The 25,162-nt window shown below is 40.8% G+C and overlaps 1 protein-coding gene across 13 annotated transcripts in view; it reads left to right on the forward strand.

Moving 5' to 3' along the window:
- LOC135107953 (slowpoke-binding protein-like) overlaps positions 1–25,162 on the forward strand; it is a 99,346-nt gene that overhangs the window by 61,582 nt on the left and 12,602 nt on the right. For all 13 annotated transcript variants that reach the window (XM_064018413.1, XM_064018423.1, XM_064018422.1 and 10 more), the window contains 7 exons: positions 17,717–17,889; positions 21,118–21,260; positions 22,041–22,166; positions 22,575–22,756; positions 22,939–23,045; positions 23,839–23,930; positions 24,473–24,595. In XM_064018413.1, the coding sequence (XP_063874483.1) occupies positions 17,717–17,889; positions 21,118–21,260; positions 22,041–22,166; positions 22,575–22,756; positions 22,939–23,045; positions 23,839–23,930; positions 24,473–24,595 (946 nt within the window). The remainder of the gene's footprint in view (positions 1–17,716; positions 17,890–21,117; positions 21,261–22,040; positions 22,167–22,574; positions 22,757–22,938; positions 23,046–23,838; positions 23,931–24,472; positions 24,596–25,162) is intronic.

Below are 25,162 nucleotides of genomic sequence, written 5' to 3' on the forward strand. Positions count from 1 at the left end.
GTCGTTGTCTTCCTCTTCTTCCTTCTTCTCTTTTTCTTTCTATACTCCTCTTCTACTACTACTACTACTACTACTACTACTACTACTACTACTACTACTACTACTACTACTACTACTACTACTACTACTACCACCACCACCACCACCACTACCATGCCTTCCCCTCCTTCCCCTTTTACACAACCACCACGTACTACCACTACAACTATTATTATCATCATCGCTCCTCCTTCTCCTCCTCCTCCCCCTCCTCCTCCTCCTTCTCCTCCTCCTCCTCCTCCTCCTCCTCCTCCTCCTCCTCCTCCTCCTTCTCACAAGTAGCAGTACCCCCCAAAGGCATCCCGGCGTGGTCCCAGGGGATGCCACAGGGGAGCGCCCCCCCCGAGGCACCACTCACGCTGCTCTTAATGAGGAGGCACAAGAATCCCTTTGGACGCCGCCCCGCCTCGTCCCCGCTGCCTCATCCTCCCTGTCCTCATCAGTAATAGGGTTTGGAGTCCTCGTGACCTCGTGTTCATCTCAGAATTCTACTTTTCCTTTACTTTTTTTTTTATCTATTTTGTTTTATTTTAGCCTCACTTGTTTTTTTTTTCTCGTGTTATTGGGAGGGTCTCTCTCTCTCTCTCTCTCTCTCTCTCTCTCTCTCTCCTCTCTCTCTCTCTCTCTCTCTCTCTCTCTCTCTCTCTCTCTCTCTCTCTCTCTCTCTCTCTCTCTCTCTCTCTCTCTCTCTCTCTCCAACCATGTCACTTATTAATTAAGAGAGAGGCGAGAAATTAATTGCCCGGAGCGTTTGAAGGCTGAAGGATGTTTTTTTTATTCCTCGCCAGTGTCGGAAAAAAATAATTAACAAGGAATCCGGGGCAGAGGCGAAGGTGGACGGGTTGGTGTACGAAGATAGGGGAAAGGGAAAGAAGGGTAAACAAGTATGGAAGTAACTAGTTTCCCCGTAGCACCGTGTTTGTTTCCTCTTGGCACATTAGTGAAGGCAGACGTGGGCGAGGAGTGGGTCTTGTTCTTTTCTATTTTGTTTCCTCGCAAGTGGAGTTCATTGGTGATTGTGGTTCTGAAAATAGTGGCTATAGATAGATACAGTAAAATCCCTCTCATCCGGCATTCGAGTATCCGGCAGCTTCAAGTATCCGGCACATTTTTTCCCCAAGCCTTAAAATCAATAAAAAAAATCAATGTGTACTCATAAAATCGATTAAAATTCCCGCACGAGGCATACTTTGTCCCCTCGCCACCAGAGCGCACTTCTTCGCGCCACCCACGGCCCACTGCACTGTGTTTACTCAGTGACTCAGTCCCGCGTGTGCACTGTTTATCACCTGACGCCTTCATCATGCCTAAAGTTGTAGAAAATTGGAAGCGTGTTGTGCTTACACTTAAGCAGAAGGTAGACATTTGTCGACGATTAGAGAGAGGTGAAAGCAGACAGCAACTAATGGCGGAATATGGTGTGGGCTCATCAACTATTTATGACATTAAATCCCAAACGAAAAAGTTGTGGGATTACATGAAAGCCACCGACACCCCCAAAGGCAGCGGAAAATCGTCACACACTGCAGTATCATCGTGGTGAAATGATGGACAAAGTGTTATACGAGTGGTTCAGCTTGAAAAGATCAGAAGGACATAATTTCACTTCTATTCAAGTATCCGGCAACTGTCAAGTATCCGGCATGTCGGCGGTCCCGTTGATGCCGGATAAGAGGGATTTTACTGTAGTTCTTGTATCCGTTCTTCCAGTGTAAACAACAACAACAACTATTACTACTACTACTACTACTACTACTACTACTACTACAACACCAAAAAAAATAAGAGTAGAACGGGTAGAAGTAAGAAAATAAAGATTACAAAAAATATTTCGAGAAACAGAAAGGGAAGAAGGAGGAGGAGAAGGAAGAAGAAGAGGGACATAAAGAAGAAAAGGAAGATGAAGGGAAAGATAATAAAAAAAAAATCTAGAGGAGGAAGAGGAGGAGGAGAAGGAGGGGGAATAAAATAAACAGCACCATTAAGAAAAATCATCGGAAATCGAAGCGCGAGAAATATAGAAAACCACTACGAGAAAAAAATAAATAAAGAAAATTCAAAAGAGAAAGATTATTGACTGCTCCGTCCCTCGTGTGTATCTTTCTCCCCTTCCTCCTCCTCCTCCTCCTCCTCCTCCTCCTCCTCCTCCTCCTCCTCCTCCTGGATCACCTGGGAGAGGAAAGAGGGAGGAGGAAATGAAATAGAGGTGTTCAGTGACGCCACCTGCTGGAAAGACTCGTTGTTGTTGTTGTTGTTGTTGTTGTTGTTTCTTTTTTCTCAGTTTCTTTTCTTTTTCTCTTTTCTTCTTCTTCTTCTTCTTCTTCTTCTTCTTCTTCTTCTTCTTCTTCTTCTTCTTCTTCTTCTTCTTCTTCTTCTTCTTCTTCTTCTTCTTCTTCTTCTTCTTCTTCTTCTTCTTCTTCTTCTTCTTCTTCTTCTTCTTCTTCTTCTTCTTCTTCTTCTTCTTCTTCTCATGCTTTGGGAATACTATTACATTTTCTTCGACTTCTATCCCAATCATGTACTGTTAATTTGTAGTTATGACAGTTGTTATTTTTTATAGCGTTATTATCTCTTCTTATCCTCATTCTCGTTCTCGTTCCTTACCATCGCTCTCCATTACACCGCAGAGAGAAAAAAAAAAACAGAAAAACACAAACTCTTTAATATTTCCTCGTGAACAAGCCAGCTGGTGGGCGGGTGACTGCATCTATGAGCACCTCCCTCCCTCTCCCCTTCCTCCCTCCCTCCCTTCGTCCAGCATCAGGAAGGGAAACAGAGAAAAGGGAAAAAGAGAGGAAGAGAAAACAAATAGTAGTGGGGATGAATAGAAGAGAAAAAGTAAGAAAAGAAATAATAACAGACGAGAGCGGAAGGGAAGTAGCGTCGCCAAACCGGTTACCTGCTACACCGTGTATGATTCATGGCTTCTTTCTTTCCCGGCGTGAGTTTCCTAAGGCTTCATTCCCCGAGCTGCCGGCCGGTGAGTGGGGACCAGCCAAGGGAAAGTGAATTGCTGCCCTCGATAACACCTGGCTGCGCGGAATCAAAGGACGTCACTGAGAGGATTTGTAGATTACTTTCTTTCGTCGGAATCAGAATGAACTCTTGTTACCTGTATAGTTATCTTACCTGTGTAGTTATTTGTTACCTATTTAGTTACCTGTTACCTGTATAACCACCTACCTGTGTCGTGTGAATACCAACACCTGGCTTGTGGAAACTTGAGAAGGACAGAAGGGACGCCCACAACACAAGAGCTGAAGACACGCCCACAACACAGAGCTGAAGACACGCCCACAATACAGAGCAGAAGGCACGCCCACAACACAGACCAGAAGGGACCGGACGCCCACAAAATTCTTGGCTGGAGTAAAATTTGATCAGACCCATCAAGAGGTTACGTTACGCTTCCTGGGAGGCGAGGAGGGTGATCATATTAGTAAGACCCAGCCAAGAATAAGAACCAGAGATGTCCACACTACTCGAGGTTCCATTAGGTGATCCGTTCAGAAGGTCGAATTCTAAGGCCCATTTCTCTCTCACCACGACTATTTTCAAAGGTCACAGAGATGATTAGCCAGATTCTCAAGAGTATTCCTCATCAACCTGTCACTAGAACCATAAAAACACCCTTGAAAAGAAGCGTAACTTCAACTAGAGCCTTTGAAATATGGTGGAGGTGCGGCGCAGAAGTGTTTCAGAAGTCTTAGGTTGTACTGAGGCTCCCTAGTCCCTCGGGAATCTCTCGGGAATGAGGTCGCTCGGTAAGGGTGTGAAATAACACTCCCCTCTCCATCCTATTCTCGTATCCTCCTCAATGATGATTCCCAGGCTCCTGTGTGAGGATTCTGAACAATAGTGAGTTTGCCCTTCTTTGTGACGGTACTACGCCAGGCCATACGACTTACGCAATGCCGCTCCGCATCACCCATGACCCGTCTTTCAGGTCGTAACACCTTTAGAGGCTGCGCTATATATGGGTAAGACGGAGTGACGGGAGGGAAGGGAGACAATGGTGGTTGAGGCTAAGAGGGAGAGGGAGTAATAATAGAAATATGGATGGGAGAAAAGATGGAGGAAAGGAATTGATAAAGTAATGGAACTATGAAAGGTGAAAGCGAGTGAGGAAAGCAGTAAGGTGAGAAAATATGGAGAGTTAAAGGGAGAAAAAGGAGAAAATGGAGAAAAATAGGAAGGATGATGAAACAATGCAAATATGAAAGACTGAAGAGGAGAGGAAAGGGGAGGAGGAGAGAAAATATATAGACGGGAGCAGGAAGAAACGAAATAGTGGAAATACTGAAAGATAGCAGAGTTAGAAAGGATGAATACACGAGAACAGATACTATGAAACCTAGTTGATAGATTTACTGCAAAGGGTAAGCTGCGTGGGAGAGAAGAGGACAGAAATAGGAAAGGACTCACCACCCACCTCTCCCTAGGGCATCGTAACAGCAGGAGACAGAAAAAGATCACCATGCGCAATACTGGTGAAGAGCCGAGTCAACTGCGGTCCTCCCTCTGTGTTTTGTGTTCTCTCAGTCTTAATACTTGTGTTGTTACGTTCTGAAGTCCTTTGATATGCTGACAGTCTGTGAACAAAAGCTGACAGTTGATGGATTCTTAACAGATCAGAGGAATTAAGATTGAGAAAAAACGCAAGATGGTCGATATGAGTATGGAATATTGCCTGACTGTTGATTGTAACTAACATAAGAACATAAGGAAATAAGGAAAGGTGCAAGAAGCCATCAGGCCTACACGTGATCAACAACATTTTGAAATTTTCACCAGTTTATTTTCCCTGATTAGTATCTGTTTATGTACAATACTCGGGGTAGATCTGTCCATCTGTAAAAACACATAGAAACATAAGAAAAATAAAGGAAGTTGCAAGGAGTCATTAAACTTACACGTGGCAGTCCCCATACAAAACATGCATCTCTATTCCCATCTATCATCACCATCCATAAATTCATCTAATCTTTAAACCTCCCTATTGACACAGGACAAATAACCATATAACTAAGTCTATTCCTTTCACCTGCACGGAGGGAGAAGAGGAGGGGAGCGAGGAGATGAAGTATTTAAGGTATGGAAGGTCAGAGGGAGGGAGAGTGAAGCTGTCTAGGGTCGTCTGGGTTAACAGGTGACTTGTGGGGTGTCGGCTTGTATGGGTTCGTGGTGCAACGTGGCAAGGGACTGTACTGGAGGAAACGTACTCAGCACAGCGCCTTGGGAATGTGTCTACCGAAGCCAGACTCGTGTGCTCGCCTTAACATAGAATTACCAACCTCCTGCCGTACATTGACTTAACTTTCAGCCTGAGAGGTTTGTGTCGCGAGGTTAAATAGTGTGGACTTTTCGTGGTTTTGTTTGTTTGTTTGTTTGTTTGTTTGTTTTTGTTTGTTTGTTTATTTATTCATCTATTATTTCATCCTTTCATACACTGACTGAAGTTCTGACTGAGGGAATTGTGTCACGGGATTAAATGGTGTGAACTTTTCGTGGTTTTATTTATTTATTTATTTATTTATTTGTTTAGTTGTTTGTTTGTTTATTTATTCATTTATTTATTATTTCATCCTTTCATACACTGACTGAGGTTCTGACCGAGGGAATTGTGTCACGGGGCTAAATACTGTGAACCTTTTTTTTTTTTATTCATGCATGTGTTTATTTATCTATTTGCATATTAATCCTATTTACTTATTTATTTATTTATTAATTTGTTATTTCTAACTATATAGACGATGAAGTGTGTGAAATCCATATGCAACCTGGGTTTCTTAAATATGACCCCCTTCATTTCTTTCTTACATTGCCTTCGTATTTTGCAACGGGAAAATTGTCACCGAGCTAAAATGACGTGAGATTCCAATCATTGTGTCCATCGATTACTATATTATAAACAACGAACTACATGATATTATAGTACAGATCAGGTTCCCTTTGTTTACGTGTGATATTTTTTAGAAAACAAGAGGTGGAATTCGTCAATTGATATATAATGTAGGGCTTCTGATTTTTTTTTTTTTTATTATTATTATTCGTGGTTAATGGAAAGTTATGATAAATGTTTGGTATTATTATGGGAAATGTTTTTACTTCCTTCTCTTTACTGTAATTGTTCGGCGGAAGCTGTAATGATTAAAATCCTCAGCGTCAACAAAATCAACTAAATTATCACTTCCTTACATTTTTTTTTTTTTATCCATTTACTAGTGAAAAAAAAATATATATTGCCAGAAGCACAACAAAATAAAACATTTATTGCGATTTTCTGCTTTTCTCTCTTATTTTTCTACTTCTTTTCAATTTATTTCCACTGTTTTTCATTAGTATATCATCATAAGAAGGAGTGGATAAGAAAGTCGAAATAAAGGAAGGAAGGAATGAGGAAGGAAACGTGCAAAACCATGAGGAAGGAGGAGAGAAAGAAAAAAAATGAACGCAAGGAAAAAGGAGGAGAAACAAGAGGTGGGGAAGAATATGCAAGGAAGAGAAGAGAAGAGAAGAGAAGAGAAGAGGAGAGATGTTAGATAAAGAAAAAAAATTAAAGAAAGAAGAAAGGAAGGAAGAAGGGAGGCACGTTTCCTTTCTCTCTCTCTCTCTCTCTCTCTCTCTCTCTCTCTCTCTCTCTCTCTCTCTCTCTCTCTCTCTCTCTCTCTCGTAAATATCAGCCTCTCCATTATGTAAATTTATTCACACACTCATCGTCTCCTGTAGTACATATTCCTTTGATGGCTGGCGAGGTCGAGGCACCGCGCCCTTGGAAAAACAACCCCCCCTCCCATTTGCCTGAAATTAGAAGGAAGGGCGCGAGGGAAGTGACTTGACAGGAGAGAAACTGTAATAATAAGAAACAGGAAAGGTGAAAACACTGGGCAGGTGGGGGAGGGGGTGAAGGGATGGAGTGTGGGAGAGACGGAGTGTGGCAGGGATGGAGGGAGGTGATAGAGGGAGGTGATGGAGGGACAATGATGGCAACAAGTGGTACAAGGAGGAGCAGGAGGAGGAGGAATGGGGATGGTGAAGGAAGATGAAAGAAAAATAATACTTATGTCCAGTCAACAGGTGATGAAATATGACAAGGAACAGTTTTTTTATTTTTATGCGTAGTAAAAAGAGGAGGAAGAGAAGGAGGGATAAAAGGAAGAGAAAAGGAAGTAAAGAAATAAGTAAGTCAATTTCGAAGCTCACTAAAAAGAAAAAAATATATATATATAACACTAAAAATCACATTAGATAAAACACAGGAAAAAAAAGAATTGACGAGAGAGAGAGAGAGAGAGAGAGAGAGAGAGAGAGAGAGAGAGAGAGAGAGAGAGAGAGAGAGAGAGAGAGAGAGAGAGAGAGAGAGTCCGTTTCTAGGCACAGTAAAAATATTAAACTTAAATTACGCAAAATTTATATATATATATATAAAAAAAAAAGAGTTGAATTGACAAGCACGTAAACAAAGGAGAGAGGAACATGAGGAAAGGAGAGGACGAGAGGAAGAGTGACACAAGATGCTGCAGAAAATGAGAATGGGAGGATGGGAGAAGAGGAGAACAGGGAGAAGAGAGGAGAGGAGAGGAGAGAGGAGACCAGGGAAGCCAGGTCACTCTGCTCTACTCATGAGGATCAATAGAGCCACCCCCTCTCCTCCTCCTCCTCCTCCTCCTCCTCCTCCCGGCGCCGCTGTTCAGGTGAGCATAGACAGACCGGTGCTCGCTGCCTGCACGACGTGTGGCCAGCGAGTAAAAGGTTTTGGTACGGTCATTGTAATTGGATTAAGGTAATGAAGGATGACGATGAGAGAGAGAGAGAGAGAGAGAGAGAGAGAGAGAGAGAGAGAGAGAGAGAGAGAGAGAGAGAGAGAGAGAGAGAGAGAGAGAGAGAGAGATGTAATGGGAGAAATAGAGTAAACTAAATTGAATGATGAGAGAAAAGCATCCTAAGTAGTGAGGAAAACTATGTTAGGGGAGGGAGAGAGAGAGAGAGAGAGAGAGAGAGAGAGAGAGAGAGAGAGAGAGAGAGAGAGAGAGAGAGAGAGAGAGAGAGAGAGAGAGAGAGAGATTGGTATTGTCTAAAGGAAGGAATCGTATCCCTTCCTTGCTTCCTTCCTCCCCTTCCTTCCTTCCTTCCTTCCTTCCTTCCTTCCTTCCTTCCTTCCTTCCCTTTTTTTTCTTCCTACCTCTGCATCCCTCCTCGCCTCTTTGCTTTCCTTGCATATTCTTCCCACCTCCTGTTTTTCCTCCGTTTTTTTTTCCTTCCAGCATGTTTTTCCTTCTCCTTCCTGACGATCTTGCATGTTCCCTTCCTCCCTTCTTTCTGTTTCCTATTTCCTCTTCCGTCATTTTTTTTACTCTTTTTAATTTCCTCTTTCCTTTTTGCTCTTCCATTTCATTTCATCCCGTCAGGTCATGTCTTACCTCCTCCTCTCCTCCTCTTTCTCCTCCTCCTTTCTTTGTGTTCACCTTTCCCCGATCTTTTCCTTCCTAGAAATTCTTCCTCACCTTTATATTCTTTTCTCAAAACCTTGTCTCCTCCGTCTCTCTCCATTTTTCTATATCATTCCTCTCATTTTTTTCTCCTTTCGTTTTGCATTTAACCTTCATTTTCTCCCTTCCCATCCTCCCCATTCCTTTTATGTTATCTTTCTCCCATCTCTTTCCTTTTTAAATCATCTTTTTACTTATGTATTTCTTCTTAACATCTTGTCTTCTGCTTTCCTCCACTTTATATCTCATTTTCTCACACTTTTTTTCCTCCCTTAAACATTTTCTTTACCTTTATATTCTCTCTTGAAAACCGTATCTTCTTCGTTCCCTCATTTTGTACCTTACTCCTCTCATTTTTTTTTCTTTTTTCCTTTTTTTTTTTTTTTCGTCCAGCCTTCATTTTCCTCCCTGGCCTCAGACCAGGTGTATAGCAGGTAAGATTGGCCTGCCCGTCTTTAGGAGATCAAAGGAGGTGAACTTCGTCCTCAGATCCCACCCCACCCATGATCTCCTCCTTACCCTCCTTCCGGTCCTCATTCCCGGGTTAAATATCACGGCTCCTCTTTGATATGGCTTTTTGACATGCACCCTTTGGAGTAATAGCTCATCCGTCTCCCTGTCTCATCTTTATGCTGCTGCCTTTTACTTGTTGAAGGTTCCTGTGCTGTGTTCGAGTAGGTTTAATCAGTGTTTTTTTTTTATTAGTATATATGTATTTTTCATATTTAGCATTAAGTCTTCCCATTCCATCTCTTCGTCGGTTCTGTCCATTTCTTTTTTTCTAGCACAAGGTTATTATGGTAGACTATTTAACCTATACCTTTTTAATATGCTTGCTTTTTTTTTTTTATTTAGTTATAGGTCATTCCAGCGAAACTCTCATTTCTTTAGTTGTTTGCCTATCCTGCTTTGTTTTACCAGCACAACATTCTTAGTGAGGGAATGGAAAGCTGGCGATGATGAAAGGACGCAGGGCAGAACTAGATGAAGACAAAGAAATGAGTGAAGAAATAGAATAAGGAGTTTTATTGTGGTCTACGATATACTGGTACAATGGAATGATAGATAAGTGGAGGAATTAGAGGGAAGCGTTTCTCCTAATTAAACTGAAATGATGATGATGATGATGATGATGGTGATGGTGGTGATGTGATGTGACAGGAGTTATTGTTCGTTTTATTCGTTATTTATTGGTTTATTGAGTTTAATGTGTTCGCATGTGTTGCTTTTTACGTTGTTTGTTCGTCTCTTTGTTTGTTTGCTTGTGTTGTTGTCTTTACTGTTTCTCTTGCTGTTGTTGTCATGGAGAAAACGTTGTCTCTTATTTGTTTTTGTTTCCTTGTCTCAGTTTCCAGTTGTCTTTGTTATTTGACTTTCGTCTTCTGCCTTATCTTTCCTCTTCGTTCTTCTCTTTATTCAATATTGCTTTTTTTATTATCTTTTTTTTCTCCTTTTTTCTTCTTTATGTGTAAATCTCCTCACACCTCGAGGCTTTGTTGTCTATCTCTCTCTTCCTTTATTTTTCCTTTCATACGTTTCCTTTCACTCAGACAAACATTGCATTTCACCTCCCTCTTCTTCCCTCCTTTATCTTCTGCCTTCTGTGTTTCCCTTTACGCTTAACAAACATTGCTTTCTCTCCCTTTGTGCGCCCTACCTTTTTGTTCATTTGTTTTTTCTCTTTACTCTGCCCGTCAAATTGTCAACACCTTTTTTTTTTTCTTTTCCTTTTTTCTTCCGTTTTCTTGTACGTTTCTCCTTAGCTGATTTTTTTGTTTATTACCTATATTTTTCTTCGTTCTTCCTTTTTGTACCTTTTTTTTTACATGGATTTTTTTTATCCCATTCTTTATATTTGTCTGTGTGTTTGTATGTCTGTTTCTTTGTCTCTGTTTTTCTGTCTATATTTTTGTCTAGTATGTCTATCTGTTTGTCTGTTTCTCTGTCTCTTTGTCTCTTTATGTTCTCTCTCTCTCTCTCTCTCTCTCTCTCTCTCTCTCTCTCTCTCTCTCTCTCTCTCTCTCTCTCTCTCTCTCTCTCTCTCTCTCTCTCTCTCTCTTCCCCTTACTCTCCTCCCCTTTCCTTTCTTACGGTCACTTGGTCATTCTTTCCTTCGGCAAGACGCTCCCGTGGCTTCGAATCCCACCAGCTTCCCTCCACCACCACCACCACCACCACCTCAAAAAAAAAAAAAAAAAAAAAAAAGTGGCAGATCCGGAAAGGAAAGACCCAAGACTCCAAGAAGACTCAAGACTCATATACGACTCATATTCCCTTCTTATTATTCACAGTTCCCGGCCTTATGGAAATTAGGTCATTGGGGAGAGGAGAGAGAGAGAGAGAGAGAGAGAGGAGAGAGGGGTGGGCGGGATAAGGTTTCAAAAGCAGATGGTTAATGCCCCGAGTGTGTGAGGTTCCTAGATGATATTTTTCACCCCTCTTGGTTAATGCAAAATGTAAACACGGCGGTGGGGTGAGGAGCAGGGGGGAGCCATGGGTGTGTAATGGGGGGGGGACTGGGGAACCTTATTGCGCAGGGAAGGTGAAAACAGAAGTGGAGGACGTTGAGATGTGGAGGAGAATTTGAGACAGAGGTTATTGTGGATGAAGAAGAATAGGTGGATGTGCTGGTTGTAGTACTGAAAGAGGTGGAGATCAGTACTGGAAGAGGAGGTGGAGATAGTGGAGGAATATTTGTGTCGGATCAGTGGAGGATTGGAGGGAGGGAAACAGGACAAACAGGATATGATAGTGGTGGAGGAGGGGGAAAAGGTGGAGGCAGTGGTGATGACAGTTAAGGAGGTGGAATAAGAAAACTGGAGGTGGAAGATGTGGAGAGGTGAAAGATGACGTGGAGGAGGAGAAATATCTGTCTCCGATCTCGGGTTTAAGAGAGAAGATGCCAATGTAGATGAGGAAGAAGAGGTGGAGAGCGTGACATTGATAGTGGAGGAGAAGGAGACGGTCAGGTGGAGGTAGTGAAGGAGGGCCATTTATCTCGCATCAGTGGAGGATAAGACAGAGGAGGAGGAGGAGGAGTGGATCAGTGGACTAGAGGGCCCGGGAGGTGTTGGATGAGGAGAGATAAAGGAGGAGGAGTATGAGGAGGAAGAGGAGGAACACAAAGAATTACAAAGGAAGAATTAACGGAAGACGAAATTGCTGGCCCTTATGAGACTGTGATAAACGACACAAAATAAAGATAAATAAAGATAGATGTAAGAGAATGAAGAGGAGGAGGAGGAGGAGGAGGAGGAGAAGGAGGAGGAGGACTATGGAAGAAGGAAGCTGTTAGTTTTTCCACTGTTGCACTGATAAAACTCGTAAATCATCATTCTCTCTCTCTCTCTCTCTCTCTCTCTCTCTCTCTCTCTCTCTCTCTCTCTCTCTCTCTCTCTCTCTCTCTCTCTCTCTCTCTCTCTCTCTCTCTCTCTCGTTAATGTCGGCACATTTGTTAACTGCCCGGTTTGTTTGCCCTTATTTCTCTTCTTTTTTCCCTTTTATTTATGGGAATAATCGTGTGTGTGTGTGTGCGTGTGTGTGTGTGTGTGTGATGTTTGTTTGGTCCGCAGATCGAAGGGAGAATGTGGTTTAGCTTGGTGGACGCTCCCTTTACTCTCATTTCTGCGCTCTCTCTCTCTCTCTCTCTCTCTCTCTCTCTCTCTCTCTCTCTCTCTCTCTCTCTCTCTCTCTCTCTCTCTCTCGTCTCGTGTTTTCGCTTATATCAAATTCAAATATTCAGATTAACTTCCGCCTCGCAAAATAAGAGTGGGATTAGGTTACGTGTGTCTTGTATAATTTCACACAATGAATATCTCTCCGTGTTTTATTATCATATCAAAACAAAGGAACTCAATCGCTCATTCCGTCCAGGCAGGGAAGCAGTTAATATCTTGTTTTCTTTTAGATAATGCTTCGTTGGAATTTATTGTTATTTTTTTCTGTTCATTGAAGTCGGGTATTGATTTTTTTTTTTTTTAATGTTTTGGGTCAGGTAACATAACAGGCATGACAAGATATGTGTGTGTGTGTGTGTGTGTGTGTGTGTGAGGTTTCGATTCTTGACAGGTTCCCCCTAAGAAAATAAATAAAACAACGTGAATAGCTTTTTGTCGTTTTCTTTTTTTTTTAATATTTATTCAGAAAGTTTGTCGTGTGTATGTTCGAAGTTTAGTCTTACATGAAACTTTAATGCGAACTGTGAGGGGAAGTGAGAGTGAGGTGTGTGTGTGTGTGTGTGTGTGTGTGTGTGTGTGTGTGTGTGTGTGTGTGTGTGTGTGTGTGTGTGTTTACGTTTACAGGGTTTTAATTCATTCTGTTTGCCTTGTATTTCGTTTCCTGCCTCGCTGGTTTTGTGGAATTTTGTGTCTCTCTCTTCCAATACGTGCATTTCCCTGATTGCTTCTCCTAAACCCTTAAACCTTGCGGTGCTCCTTCGACATCCTTCCCTGTGAAATCCTGAGAAAATCCTTCACCAAGTCCTGCTGTGACATCTAAGAAATCATTCCCTTTGGCGCCGTAAAAACCCGTGAAATTCTTCCATTGGTTCTCATTGAAATCTTTTAAAATCCTTCTTTTTTCCCTTCCCTTTTTTTTCGGCTCTTGTGAAATCTTTCCTTTCACTGAACACGTAAAAATACTTCCCCGAACGAGGCCGCCGCAAGAGATGCCTCGATTTATTCAAGGACTCGATTTTAATGCAGTTCTCCCTCCAAGAGTCCATCTGTGTGGTCCGTTTTCATTCCATTCGCCTGGACGGGTTTCCTCCATACCTGCTTTTTGAGGCGTGTGGTTTGAATGCTTGGAGGGAAATGCATCGTTATTTCGTATCATAAAAATTCGCATCGGGTTATATTTATCTTATCCAATCAACAGAAGGAGAGAGAGAATATAGAAGGAAAATAAAAGAAGACTCGTTATCTCACTTCGTTTTCTTCCTTGTGTTCGTTTCCATCTCGTTCACGTATGTATTAATCTGTTGAAATCTTCCCACAACTTCCCCAGGCAATTTTCAATCATTGGCGCCTGTGTGTCTGGTTCTCATGCCCCCTCTTACACACACACACACACACAGCAGCCATTAAGTGGGTTGGGTCTTGCTGGAAACTACGTAAAATGCTATTAGTGTGAGATGATGAAGTTGTTTGTCTTTTGCTGTGACGTGTGTAGCGAGGCTTGGAGGCAGAAATTGGCTGGAATGGACTCTAGAGAAATTGCGTCTGCTCAGTCTGGTCTTACTAGTGGCTTCCCTTTCCCTTTCGTAAGAGGCTCCCGTGTCTCCCAAAAGGTCTGTACACGAGTAGGCTTAAGACCAGGCACCGTGAGAGATGAATCTGGTGGGTTTGTTGTGTGTTGCCAATAAGATACACGTCCAGATATGCTCATTCATACATATGTAAGTGTGTGTGTGTGTGTGTGTGTTAGATTGTACCTTATCTTAGTGTGTGTGTGTGTGTGTGTGTGTGTGTTAGATTGTACCTTATCTTAGTGTGTGTGTGTGTGTGTGGGTGTGACAGACTCCACTTAGGTATTTGTCTTCCCTTATCACCACCAGACTCTCCTTTGTTTCATTTCTCTCTTTCCCCTATGCTCTTATCTTCCTTTCTCGATCCCTCCACCTCCCCTCCACCCCTCTGCCTCTCCTCCATCCCAAAGACACTGACAATAATTCCACTTCTGGCGACGGCGCTGCTGGGGAACTGATGCCTGAGGTCGTATATTTATGTGTGTGTGTGTGTGTGTGTGTGTGTGTGTGTGTGTGTGTGTGTGTGTGTGGCTGTCACATCCCCTACCTCCTCCCCCCCCTCATGTCCTTACTCTCCCCTTCATCCCTCCTTCCTTTGTCTCCCGTCTCCTAGTTATTCTCTCTCCTCCTCCTTTTCTTATTTCCTTCTCACTTCCTTTTTTCACTCTCCTTCTCCTACCTTCGTCCCCTTCCTTCTTCTCCGCCTCTCTTATCCTCGCTTTCCTTCCTTCACTTCCTTTCTCCTGCCACAGTTCCTTCTTCCCTTATTTCCTTCATTATTTACTCTTTATTTATATCCTTCATTCCTCCTTCCGTCTTGCATTCCGTCTTACTCTCTCTCTTCCCTCTCCTTGCCTTCCTCTTTCACTCTCCTCCTCCCTTCCTCTCTCCTTCATTATTCCACTTTCTTGTACCCTCTCTTCTTCTTTCTTCTCCTTTCCTTCCTCTCTCTTCCCTACTTTTATGTTCCCTCCTTTCTTATTTCACTTCCTCGTACCCTCCCTCTTCTTTTTTTTCCTTTCTTTCTCTTCCTCTTTCACTCCCCTCTATCATCCCTCTCCTTCCGTGCATATTTAATTCTCCAACTCTTTAGCCTTCTTTTTCCTTCTCCAATCCCTCGTACCCTCTTCTTCCTCTCCTCCACTTCATCTTTTTCCAGCTTCCTAACCCTCTCCATCCTCCACTTCTTACGTTTCTTCCTTCTTTCTCCTCCTCTCCCCATCTTCTTCCTTCTTCTCAGCTCCCAGACACTACGAGGGAAAGTACTAGTAGCTCGTCTGGCTGAAATATAACCAGGAAATAGATGGCTTTGAAAACTCCAGGGAATTTTGATACCATTGCTAGCTAAAGTGGTGCTAATTTACGTCCCCCTGCGAACAGCTACAAGTCGCCGAAGGAAGCAGGGGTTGTATATTGGTTTTAATTTGCACTAGATTGGTGTGTTAATGTTTGCGAAATGGAATCTTGGTGTAATCGTCCGCTGTTTTTTTTTTTTTTTTTCCCCTTTAGCGATTTTTATGATGGGTGATGGGGGTTTGAGAGAGAGAGAAAGAGAGAGAGAGAGTGTGTGTGTGTGTGTGTGTGTGTATGTGTGTGTTAATGAGGGCGGTACAGAAAAAAAGAAAAAGAAAAAAGACAACTAACAACACAAAATACCACTCAGTAAAAGAGACAAAGAAAACTGGGAGTAAGAGACAAAGAAAACGAGAAGATAGAACCAAACCCACACACACACACACACACACACACACACACACACACACACACACACACACACACACACACACACACACAGAGACTCAATATTAAAACGAATGAAAAAGAGAAAATAAAAAGCTCACTCCTGATAATTAAATAAACCGATATTGACAAGGATACACTTTCTCGTCATGGAATTCTGCACAAACCCAACTGGTGTCCTCGTGGCCTCGTGACCTGAAGGGGGGCGAGGCAGGAAGGAAGGAAGGAAGGAAGGAAGGAAGGAAGGAAGGGAAGGCAGGGAGAGAGGAAGGAAATGGAGGCAAGGAGGAAAAGAAGGGATGGGAGTAATAAAGGAAGGTAGGAAAGGAAAAGATGGAGGAATAGAGGGAGAGGGGAAAGGAAGGGGAAGAGAGGGAAGGAGAGAGGACATTCATGGCAAGGAAAGAGGAAGAGGAAGAGGAAGTGAGTGAGGGAAACAGGAAGGGAGAGAGAGAGAACATTCATAGCAACTCCCATATATAAAGAAAGAGGGCAACGAACGGTGAGAGAGAGAGAGAGAGAGAGAGAGAGAGAGAGAGAGAGAGAGAGAGAGAGAGAGAGAGAGAGAGAGAGAGATTGACTTGAAGGAGGAGTCAACTTTCTCAGTCTGGCAAGTCCCCCACACTGCACTTGGCACCACGCAGGCCACTGGGCGGGAGGGGAAACTTTGTGCCTCACCCGCCCGCCGCCTTTATCTCACAACAACACGATCCTGAAATGTTTCGTCCTGTCTCTATTACTTTTGCACGCTGTTGAGGGAGTTATTGGGTTTTCAAGGGTGTTTCTTCACGTCTCTTGTAGTGTTGGTTGATAAGGGCTATGTATCCTCACTTAAAAAGACTGGAAAGAAAAATAATGATAGATGAAAATAGTAATAATAGTGGTCAGTAAATAAATAAATCCATGAGAACTCGACTCGTCATCTCTGCGTGGTTTTTTAAAGTAGTCCTTTTGAGAGAATTGAGTTTCAAAATACGGGTTTATGAACGATGCTGAAGAATGATTAAGATGTAGTGCGCAGTCGAGGTACTAGTTTTTTTTTTAGGCGTGTGGTTTGAATGGTTTCGCCTCCTGAAATGTTGTATCTGGTTATATTTATCTCATCCAGTCATCAAAGAGTGAGGAAAAAAATACGATATGATTTTTCGTACATTTTACCTCGATTTTTTGTCTATAAAAGTGTAATTTATTCACAAATCTAGTTTTCCTTCTAAATACCTTTTTTTATATATATATTTTATTTCCATTCTGATATATTTATTGAATACAAAGGCACTTTTTTTACACTTTTATCTCTTCTTTTCTCTTTTTGGGTCGCTGGATCTTTTCTTTTTTCATTATTCATTTCTCTATTTTTTCCCCAGGTAAAGGTCAGTGGAAGGCAACACATATCTAACTTACCTCCTCCCTTTTGTTCATTCATCCATTTTTTTTTTCAACAATACTTCATCTTTTTTTTTTTTTTCATGCACTCGTCAAACCAGCGCTCACTCATCCACATGCAATGCCGACTTCCAACTTCGTATTCTAGCTTTCTTTTCATGCCTGTTTTCTTTTTTATGGCGTCTTTTTTTTCATGGTAAACTCCTCTAATTTTCAGGTTATGCAGTTAGGTTTAAACTACGCCTCTTATTAACTTTTTTTTTTTTGAGTCTCGTGTGTGTTATAAAATGTTTTGTTGTTATAAGCTCTTAAGTGTTTTAATGACTCTCTCTCTCTCTCTCTCTCTCTCTCTCTCTCTCTCTCCTCTCTCTCTCTCTCTCTCTCTCTCTCTCTCTCTCTCTCTCTCTCTCTCTCTCTCTCTCTCTCTCTCTCTCTCTCTCTCTCTCTCTCTCTCTCAACATCACCAACGTACTTTTACCTCAATTCCATTTCATCTTAACTACGCTTTACTAAAAACCTCTCGCCAACACGCACCATTTGTTCCACCAACACGCAGACTGTGAACGGCACTGTGACATCTGTTTTGTTTCAGTCACCCAATACGAATTTATAAAACAAAAAATGGAACTAAAAAAAAAAAATAAATACTGGAAATTAAAATTTTAACTACACAACCTCTTTCACTTTTTTAGCAACTGTATCTTTCAAAATTATAACTTTAACTTTTAACGTACACTAGACTATTTTATTGCGCTTTATTAGACGCCATAGCAGAGTTAACTTACCGTAACCGTACTAACCCATCCTTTCCTCCCTTCAGGCATGGCGGTCGATATTCCTACTCGGCCTTGGAGGATGACGCCGCCGGGGAGCGTCTGGAGATGGAGAGGAAGGTCGCCAGGGGCACCACAAGGGATACCTCAGCCCTGGCCGCCAGAAGCTACCTCAGGGGACACCAGCGGTACTCCCTCCTAGAGCACTTACGGGATATCGGTGAGTGCTGCAGAGACGTACATAGAATTCAACAAGGATATAAATGAAGTCCTTGATGTTAGTTAGAATAGGACCAAAGCCTCTATCTTGAAACGCTTTATTTTCTCAGTGGGGTTGTTTTCAAAGGCCACAAAGATCATTAGTCGTGTTCTTGTGAGTTTTTTTTTTTTTTTCTTTTTTTCGTTGAGAACGAGAAATCCTTATCAGCATCCGGTAGTTGCGATAGGATGAGATCACGTGCTATTAAACGTTTTGTTCTCCCAGCACGACTATTTTCAAAGGCTACGGAAGTGATCAGTCGTGTTGTTGTGAGTGGTTTTCATGTTGAGGACGTTGAATCCTTGTTAACCCTTTTATCACGATATGCAACAAATCACAACACGTAAAAGCATGGAACACGATCTTTACAGGCACCTACAAGAAAGAGAAAATGATTAAAAGGGTAGATTTTCTAGTGCCTAAACGGTTCATTATTTAAATCGGCTGTATAACAAAAAGAAATGTTTCATAGTGGCGTGTGATGAAGAAACCATGTCTCAAATAGCAGTGAAAGGGTTAACATTCGGTAGTTGAAATAGGACTGTAGTAAAGCCTGTGTCCTTAAACGCTTTGTCCTCGCAGCAACTCAGCAGGATTATTTTCAAAGGCCACAGAGATCATTAATCGTGTTGCTGTGACGGTTTTTCCTGTTGAGGGCATAGAATCTCTGTTAACGCTTTACCCCTTCCTCTGCTATTGGGTGAATCTTTCCTTAACTGTTAATCACTCTGAGACATATTTACTTGTTCTACAGCCACCTCCAGTCTTTCAACTGAGTCGAAATTGGAAAATCTATTACTTTTAATCCTTTTTTTCTTGTGGATGCTTATAAAGATTTCATGCTTTACTTCTGGTGCTGCTAATTGTTTAATGTCACAGCAAATTAAATACGATAACAATTATATACTTTTACTTAGGAAAACATTACATTTGTTTATTAAGTTTTACGGACGCTCATCATTCGTCTTCCCCATCCTGCATCTCATGTTTAAGTTATGAGTAGGAAGTGAACCTTGTGATAAACATTCTCGCAAAGGCTAAGACTTCTGCTACGGTTTGTTCTTTCTTTGTGTTCCTTTGTGATGATTTATGAGGTGAGGTGATGAATTACATGCTTGAAAAATTGTCGTAGATCATAAAAGGATAAGAAAAGATGAGGTTGAAAGTCAGAGAGAGAGAGAGAGAGAGAGAGAGAGAGAGAGAGAGAGAGAGAGAGAGAGATTGTGCTTAATATATATATATATATATATATATATATATATATATATATATATATATATATATATATATATATATATATATATATATATATATATATATATATATATATATATATATATATATATATATATATATATATATATATATATATATATATATATATATATATATATATATATATATATATATATATATATATATATATATATATATATATATATATATATATATATATATATATATATATATATATATATATATGGCATGAAACAGCGATATATTTCATATAGTGGTGCGAGAGAAAAAAAGAGAGGACAAAGAAAGAAGATAAGCAATGAAGAGGTGTGATGAAGAAGGTAAGAGTGAAAAATGGATGGGTTTGAGGTATTATATTAGAGATGAAAAATGAAAAAAAAAATTTAAAGTGAAGATTAAGGAGAGATTGTGGATGGCAGAGAGAGAGAGAGAGAGAGAGAGAGAGAGAGAGAGAGAGAGAGAGAGAGAGAGGAGAGAGAGAGAGAGAGAGAGAGAGAGAGAGAGAGAGAGAGAGAGAGAGAGAGAGAGCAGACAACAACTCAGGAGGACTGCAGTGAGGGAGATAAGGGGAAAGAGGAAAGATAAAGAAGGTCAGAGAGAGAGAGAGAGAGAGAGAAATACAAGGAGGGAATAAGAAATGAGGTAAGGGGTGATAACTTGCACGAAAGGAAGGGAGGATAAAAGGAGAGAGACAGGAGAAAGGAGACAAGGGTAGAGATGGAAGGCTAGGAGAAGGTAAAGGGGAAGAAGTTAAGGGAGAAACGAGGGGAAAACAAGGTAATACAAAAAAAGAGAGGGAGAATGGAAAGAGAAGGAAAGTTATATGAGAATAAGAAAGTGAATGTATACAAGAGAAGAGGGAAAATAAATGGAATAAATGGGAAATATCAATAAGGAAACTTAGGTTATGAGGAAATATGGAAGAGAAAGAAGAAGGAAGAATAGAAAGAAAGGAAGATCAGGGAAGGAGAAAGAAAATAAAGGAGTGGTTGTAAAGAAGGAAATAAAGATTAAGGAAAGAGGAAACGACGAGAATAACAAAACAAAAAAACAGTAAAGTCGGAGAGAGAGAGAGAGAGAGAGAGAGAGAGAGAGAGAGAGAGAGAGAGAGAGAGAGAGAGAGAGAGAGAGAGAGAGAGGGAGGTTAAACTATGATACGAAATAAAAATAGAAATCCCGATGAAAAAAAATGAAAAAATAGAAAATAAATAACTAGAAAAAAACAAGTTAAAGGAAAAAAAACTGACTGGACGAAATTTGATAGAAGGGGTTGGATTTTCAGAGAGAGAGAGAGAGAGAGAGAGAGAGAGAGAGAGAGAGAGAGAGAGAGAGAGATGCACCAAAACTACATATAAAGGGGAAAAATGTGTCCTGTGTAGAGAAGCGGAAAGAAACAGGACGAACAGGAGGCAAAGCGATGGGAAAAAAAAAAAAAGAGAGTAATGGAAGGAAAAAGAGACGAAAATTGCCCTTGAAAGTAGGCCAGAGAGAGAGAGAGAGAGAGACGGACAAATTGATGCATAAACTACACCACTTTTCTTTCCCTCTAGACAGAGATAAACAGCGACATAAAAAAAAAAAAAGGAAAAGGAGTATTACGGATTTTCAATTGTTTATTTTCTTTCTTTTTTATGCATTAACGATTAACAACACATTATCTACCTCCTCTTTTAATCACTCAATTTTTTTTCATTCACTCTTTGCTTTTTATTTATTTATTTATTTATTTATTTATTTTTATACATTAACGATTGACAAAACATCTACATTCTTTTTAATCACTCACTATTTTTTATTCACCCCGCAATGTTTCTTTTTTTTTTTATGCATTGATGATTAACAAAAACATTATCTACATAATATTCTAATTACTCTGTAATCTTCGTATTCACTCCATAATGTTTTTTTTTTTTCTTTCTTTCTTTTTTCCAGGTTCGCGTATCGACAAGAACTGGTTTATCATTCGTGACGCCTCTGTGAAGACCGAGCGCCTGATGACCTTGCAGCCTTACGACGAGCACTGCCCCATCCCCATGACCCACGGCACGCGCGAGGCACTCATTGAGCTCTTCCAGGTGACTGGACTCAACTACATGTAATGCGCACTACCTGAGCTAAACGTACTCAGCTTGTTGTCTTCTATTTTTTTTTTTTTTTTTATTTTACTTATTTGTTCTTTTTTTTACCTGAGGTATATTCCTTGCCTCTAACTTTTTTCTTTTCTTTCATTCTTATCTTTTTTCTTTCTTTTCTTAGTTCATTCCAGACATCTCTACTTTTATGGATAGCAGCTGTACTTTTTTTTACGTTATTCTAACATTTTTTCTCAACTTTTCTTGTGTCCTCTTACAAGTGTGTGTGTGTGTGTGTGTGTGTGTGTGTGTGTGTGTGCAGGTCTTCTCTTCGTTCTCAGCACTTACGTTCTCACCCTTACCTGTCCTGAGAAGAAAGGAAAAATTAAACCCATATAAGTTGTTTAGTTTATTTCTAAGATCATGTTAAGTTCTTCTTCTTCTTCTTCTTCTTCTTCTTCTTCTTCTTCTTCTTCTTCTTCTTCTATTACCAACACTCACGAAACAGGCGGGGGAATTAAAATTAGTACCAAGTGTATTAGGATCCCTGCGCGAGGCTATTAAACCCTCGCCTGTTTGTCCCACCGTTATATTCGCCCTGTAACTCAGATGTTTCTTTGTCCTACAAGAAAACCACATCTTTCGAGGTCTTTGAGTCTTCATCCCTGTTGTGTGTGTGTGTGTGTTTAGTTTACATGGAGAAAATATGGATTCTCCTTGATTAAGTTTGTAAGGTTGAGGTGAAGGAGGCGCAACAGCAGTAAGGTTGTGTCCCTCCTCCAGGCGCTGCACCACCCATACATCTATCCAGTGCTGGACGTGGACTTTGCCAACATCTCTTCCCACACGTACATCGTCACCATCATTCCCCACAACAACAAGGGCACGCTCAAGGACCTCATTTACCGGGTGAGAGAGAGAGAGAGAGAGAGAGAGAGAGAGAGAGAGATTAACCTATGACAGCAAGAGTATTTTTAGTTCTTTGAAACAAACGTATTAACTTCAGATAGATCAAGAGTATTCATAGTATATAACACCTAGATGTACTTTGATTGATATGTATTAGTATTACATAAGTACTTATCTAAACAGTAATCTACTTTTATTTGCAATGTTATTTTGTTGTGCTGTTCTATGAGTAAAGTAACACTCCTTTAACTCAATTTTTACCCAAGAATTAAAAAGTAATAGTAGAAGTAGAACAATTAAGAGTCCCTAAGGAATTCCATGACGGTGCCCGGAGATTCACCCATTTATAGAGTTGTGTAAGTAATGCATTTTTTGTCATGGTAGAAGCTGAATGATGGTGCTTCACAGAGTCACTGGCAAGATGACTGGGTGGAGAAATACCAACAGCGGTCGTCGGGGCTGCCGGTGGGCCAGGTGCAGCGGCTAGGGCGGCAGGTGCTGGAGGCTCTGCTCTTCCTGCAAGATCGAGGCTTTCCTCCCTGCGGCCACTTGCACTCCGGGAATGTGGTGCTGCAGAACGGTGTGGCCAGGTAAGAGAGAGAGAGAGGGATCCAAAATAATGACTTACGAACATAAATGGCTTACAAATGGCTGTCTGGAACCAAACTCATTCGTAAGTTGAGGAGTATATGTATTATTATTTATTATTATTGTTATTATCATCCTCATCATCATCACCATCATCATCCTCATCATCATCGCCTTCCTTCAGACTGTCCGGGGTGGAGAACACACTCCTGGGCCTCACCTCCAGGATCTACCCAATCATTAAGCGCCGCCTCAAGGACAACAGAGACGCCATAGACTCAGTGTGTTTCGGTGAGTGGGCCGTCACACTCCTTGCTCAGACCTTTCTTGTAGTAACATTAGGGGGTCGTCTGTATTGCTGTTATTGATTACTAGTGGTATTGATTATCTCAAGTCCTATTTCCTGCTGCACATTGGCTTGGGATGTGTCATTAGTGAGAAGCATTAGTTGGGATTTTTTTTTTTTTTATGCAAGAGGGGCACTGGCCTAAGCCAACAAAAAGGAAGTATATCAAAAAAGGTCCACTGAGGTGCCATATGGATTATCCAAAGTTGGTGGATAAGTGTTTTGAAGGTGATGTGTGGTTGTGGCTTCTTTCACCATATTTTTAAAACCATCTCTTTATTCATAGACTGTTCTAAGTACTCAGCTATTTACCAACACAGAAAGTAGCTATAGGTTATTATAGACAAATGATAAATTACCCTTCATTATTACTGCAGTTTTATACAGCACATAGTACATAGATATGGCTGCCTTTGTGTTGTAGATCTTACTGTGTGAAGAACTCTGAACCCCTAAGTTACCTGTTGAAATCAGTAATAGCATCAGTGAGCCATTAGGAAGCTTTAAAAGAAGAGTTGACAAATTTATGGATGAGGATGATAGGTGGAAATACAAGGACTCCCATTTGCAGGTCTGACAATTTCCTGCAGTTTCCCTTGTTTTCTAATGTTCTCATGTTCTTATGTTCAATGATGCACCTTATTGGTTTTACTGTCTTTTCCAATATAGTCTACTTACAGTATTCCTCAGATGTTCATTGTCTCTATTGAAAGTTCCTGACCACCTCACCACCCCCAGGCCATGTCCTGTTTGAGATGTGTGCTGGATACGAGCTGTCGTCTGCCCACCCCACCGCCAAGCACCTCGAGGACATCTCCTCCTACCCACAAGTAAGGATGATGGTGTATTTTTTGTGGAGTTAATGCATAGATTAAAGTACATATTTTGTTATGGATTTGTAGAAAAATTAATATATTTCCATAAAAAAATATAGATGTTATGTTGCTTATTATTACCTAGAAATTATATATAACTTTTGTAACTAGTTTTGTGCCTACTTTTCATGTATACTTTATGTTTTGTAGTTTGCTTGTATATATGTGAATATTTTCTTTTACATACAACCCAGACGTGTATAATGTTTAATTTTGTCTCCATTTATATATTCAGTACGTGGACTGATAGTCATATTAATTGATAGCAGACATAATGCATGGGAAGTTAAGTAAAGTCACTCAAATTATAAATATAGACATGTGCACATGTAGTATTAAGTAAGTCATCCAGAACTCGGGTAAAGATTCAATCACCAAAAATAAAAAAATAAAATAATAAAAAATAAATAATATATGTTAATTAGCACTAAGTTATGCCCATTCAACACATTATGGTGACTGTTGCACCACTACTGATGAGACTGGCGGGTTGACAGGTGGTGCAGGTGCTGGAGTACATCTTTGGCAACGGAGACCAGTACCCGAGCATTGAGGAAATCCTCTGCCTTGATTTCTTCCGTAACTTGGACCTCCGAGAGATGCGGGCGGCCCCTCTCCCGGTGAGCTTGTACCCGTATTATTGACTCCAGGTTCCAGCTGACCCTAGCTTACCCTCCTACAATTGCCAAAGCATGTACTATAAAGTAATTCACCCTATGTAGCCCTGGTAAAGCCCACCCTCTTCCCCTTTATTAAGTATAGAGTGGAGTTGTCAAAATTTTGTTCTCGTTTTAGGTGTAAGTGTATAATCATTGTCATTTTTCTCCTTTTCAGATTTTATAAATGTGTATCTGAAATTTGTGTGTCTAAAAGTTTGTTTCATTTCATGTTAATGGTGAAGGAAACTTTTTGTGAGTGCTTAATTATATAAGATATTTTGACAACTCTTATGCTTCTTTTGCATTCCATGTAGAGGTATATTTGCAGCTAATTTGTTTGTCATATTGGGTGACTATATCCCTGTGTACTATATCTTTCTATAAGCATTTCCTTCTAGGAAAAGTTAGACTCCTGTTGTGTAGCGTTCCCATCTTGCTTGGTGCTGCATGTGCATTCTTAGGTTGACATGCAAGAAGATAACTTTCTGAAGACATTTGACATCAATCACAGCCTAAATGATGTACTTT

The sequence above is a fragment of the Scylla paramamosain genome, chromosome 16 (assembly GCF_035594125.1).
Source record: "Scylla paramamosain isolate STU-SP2022 chromosome 16, ASM3559412v1, whole genome shotgun sequence".
NCBI lineage: Eukaryota > Metazoa > Arthropoda > Malacostraca > Decapoda > Portunidae > Scylla > Scylla paramamosain.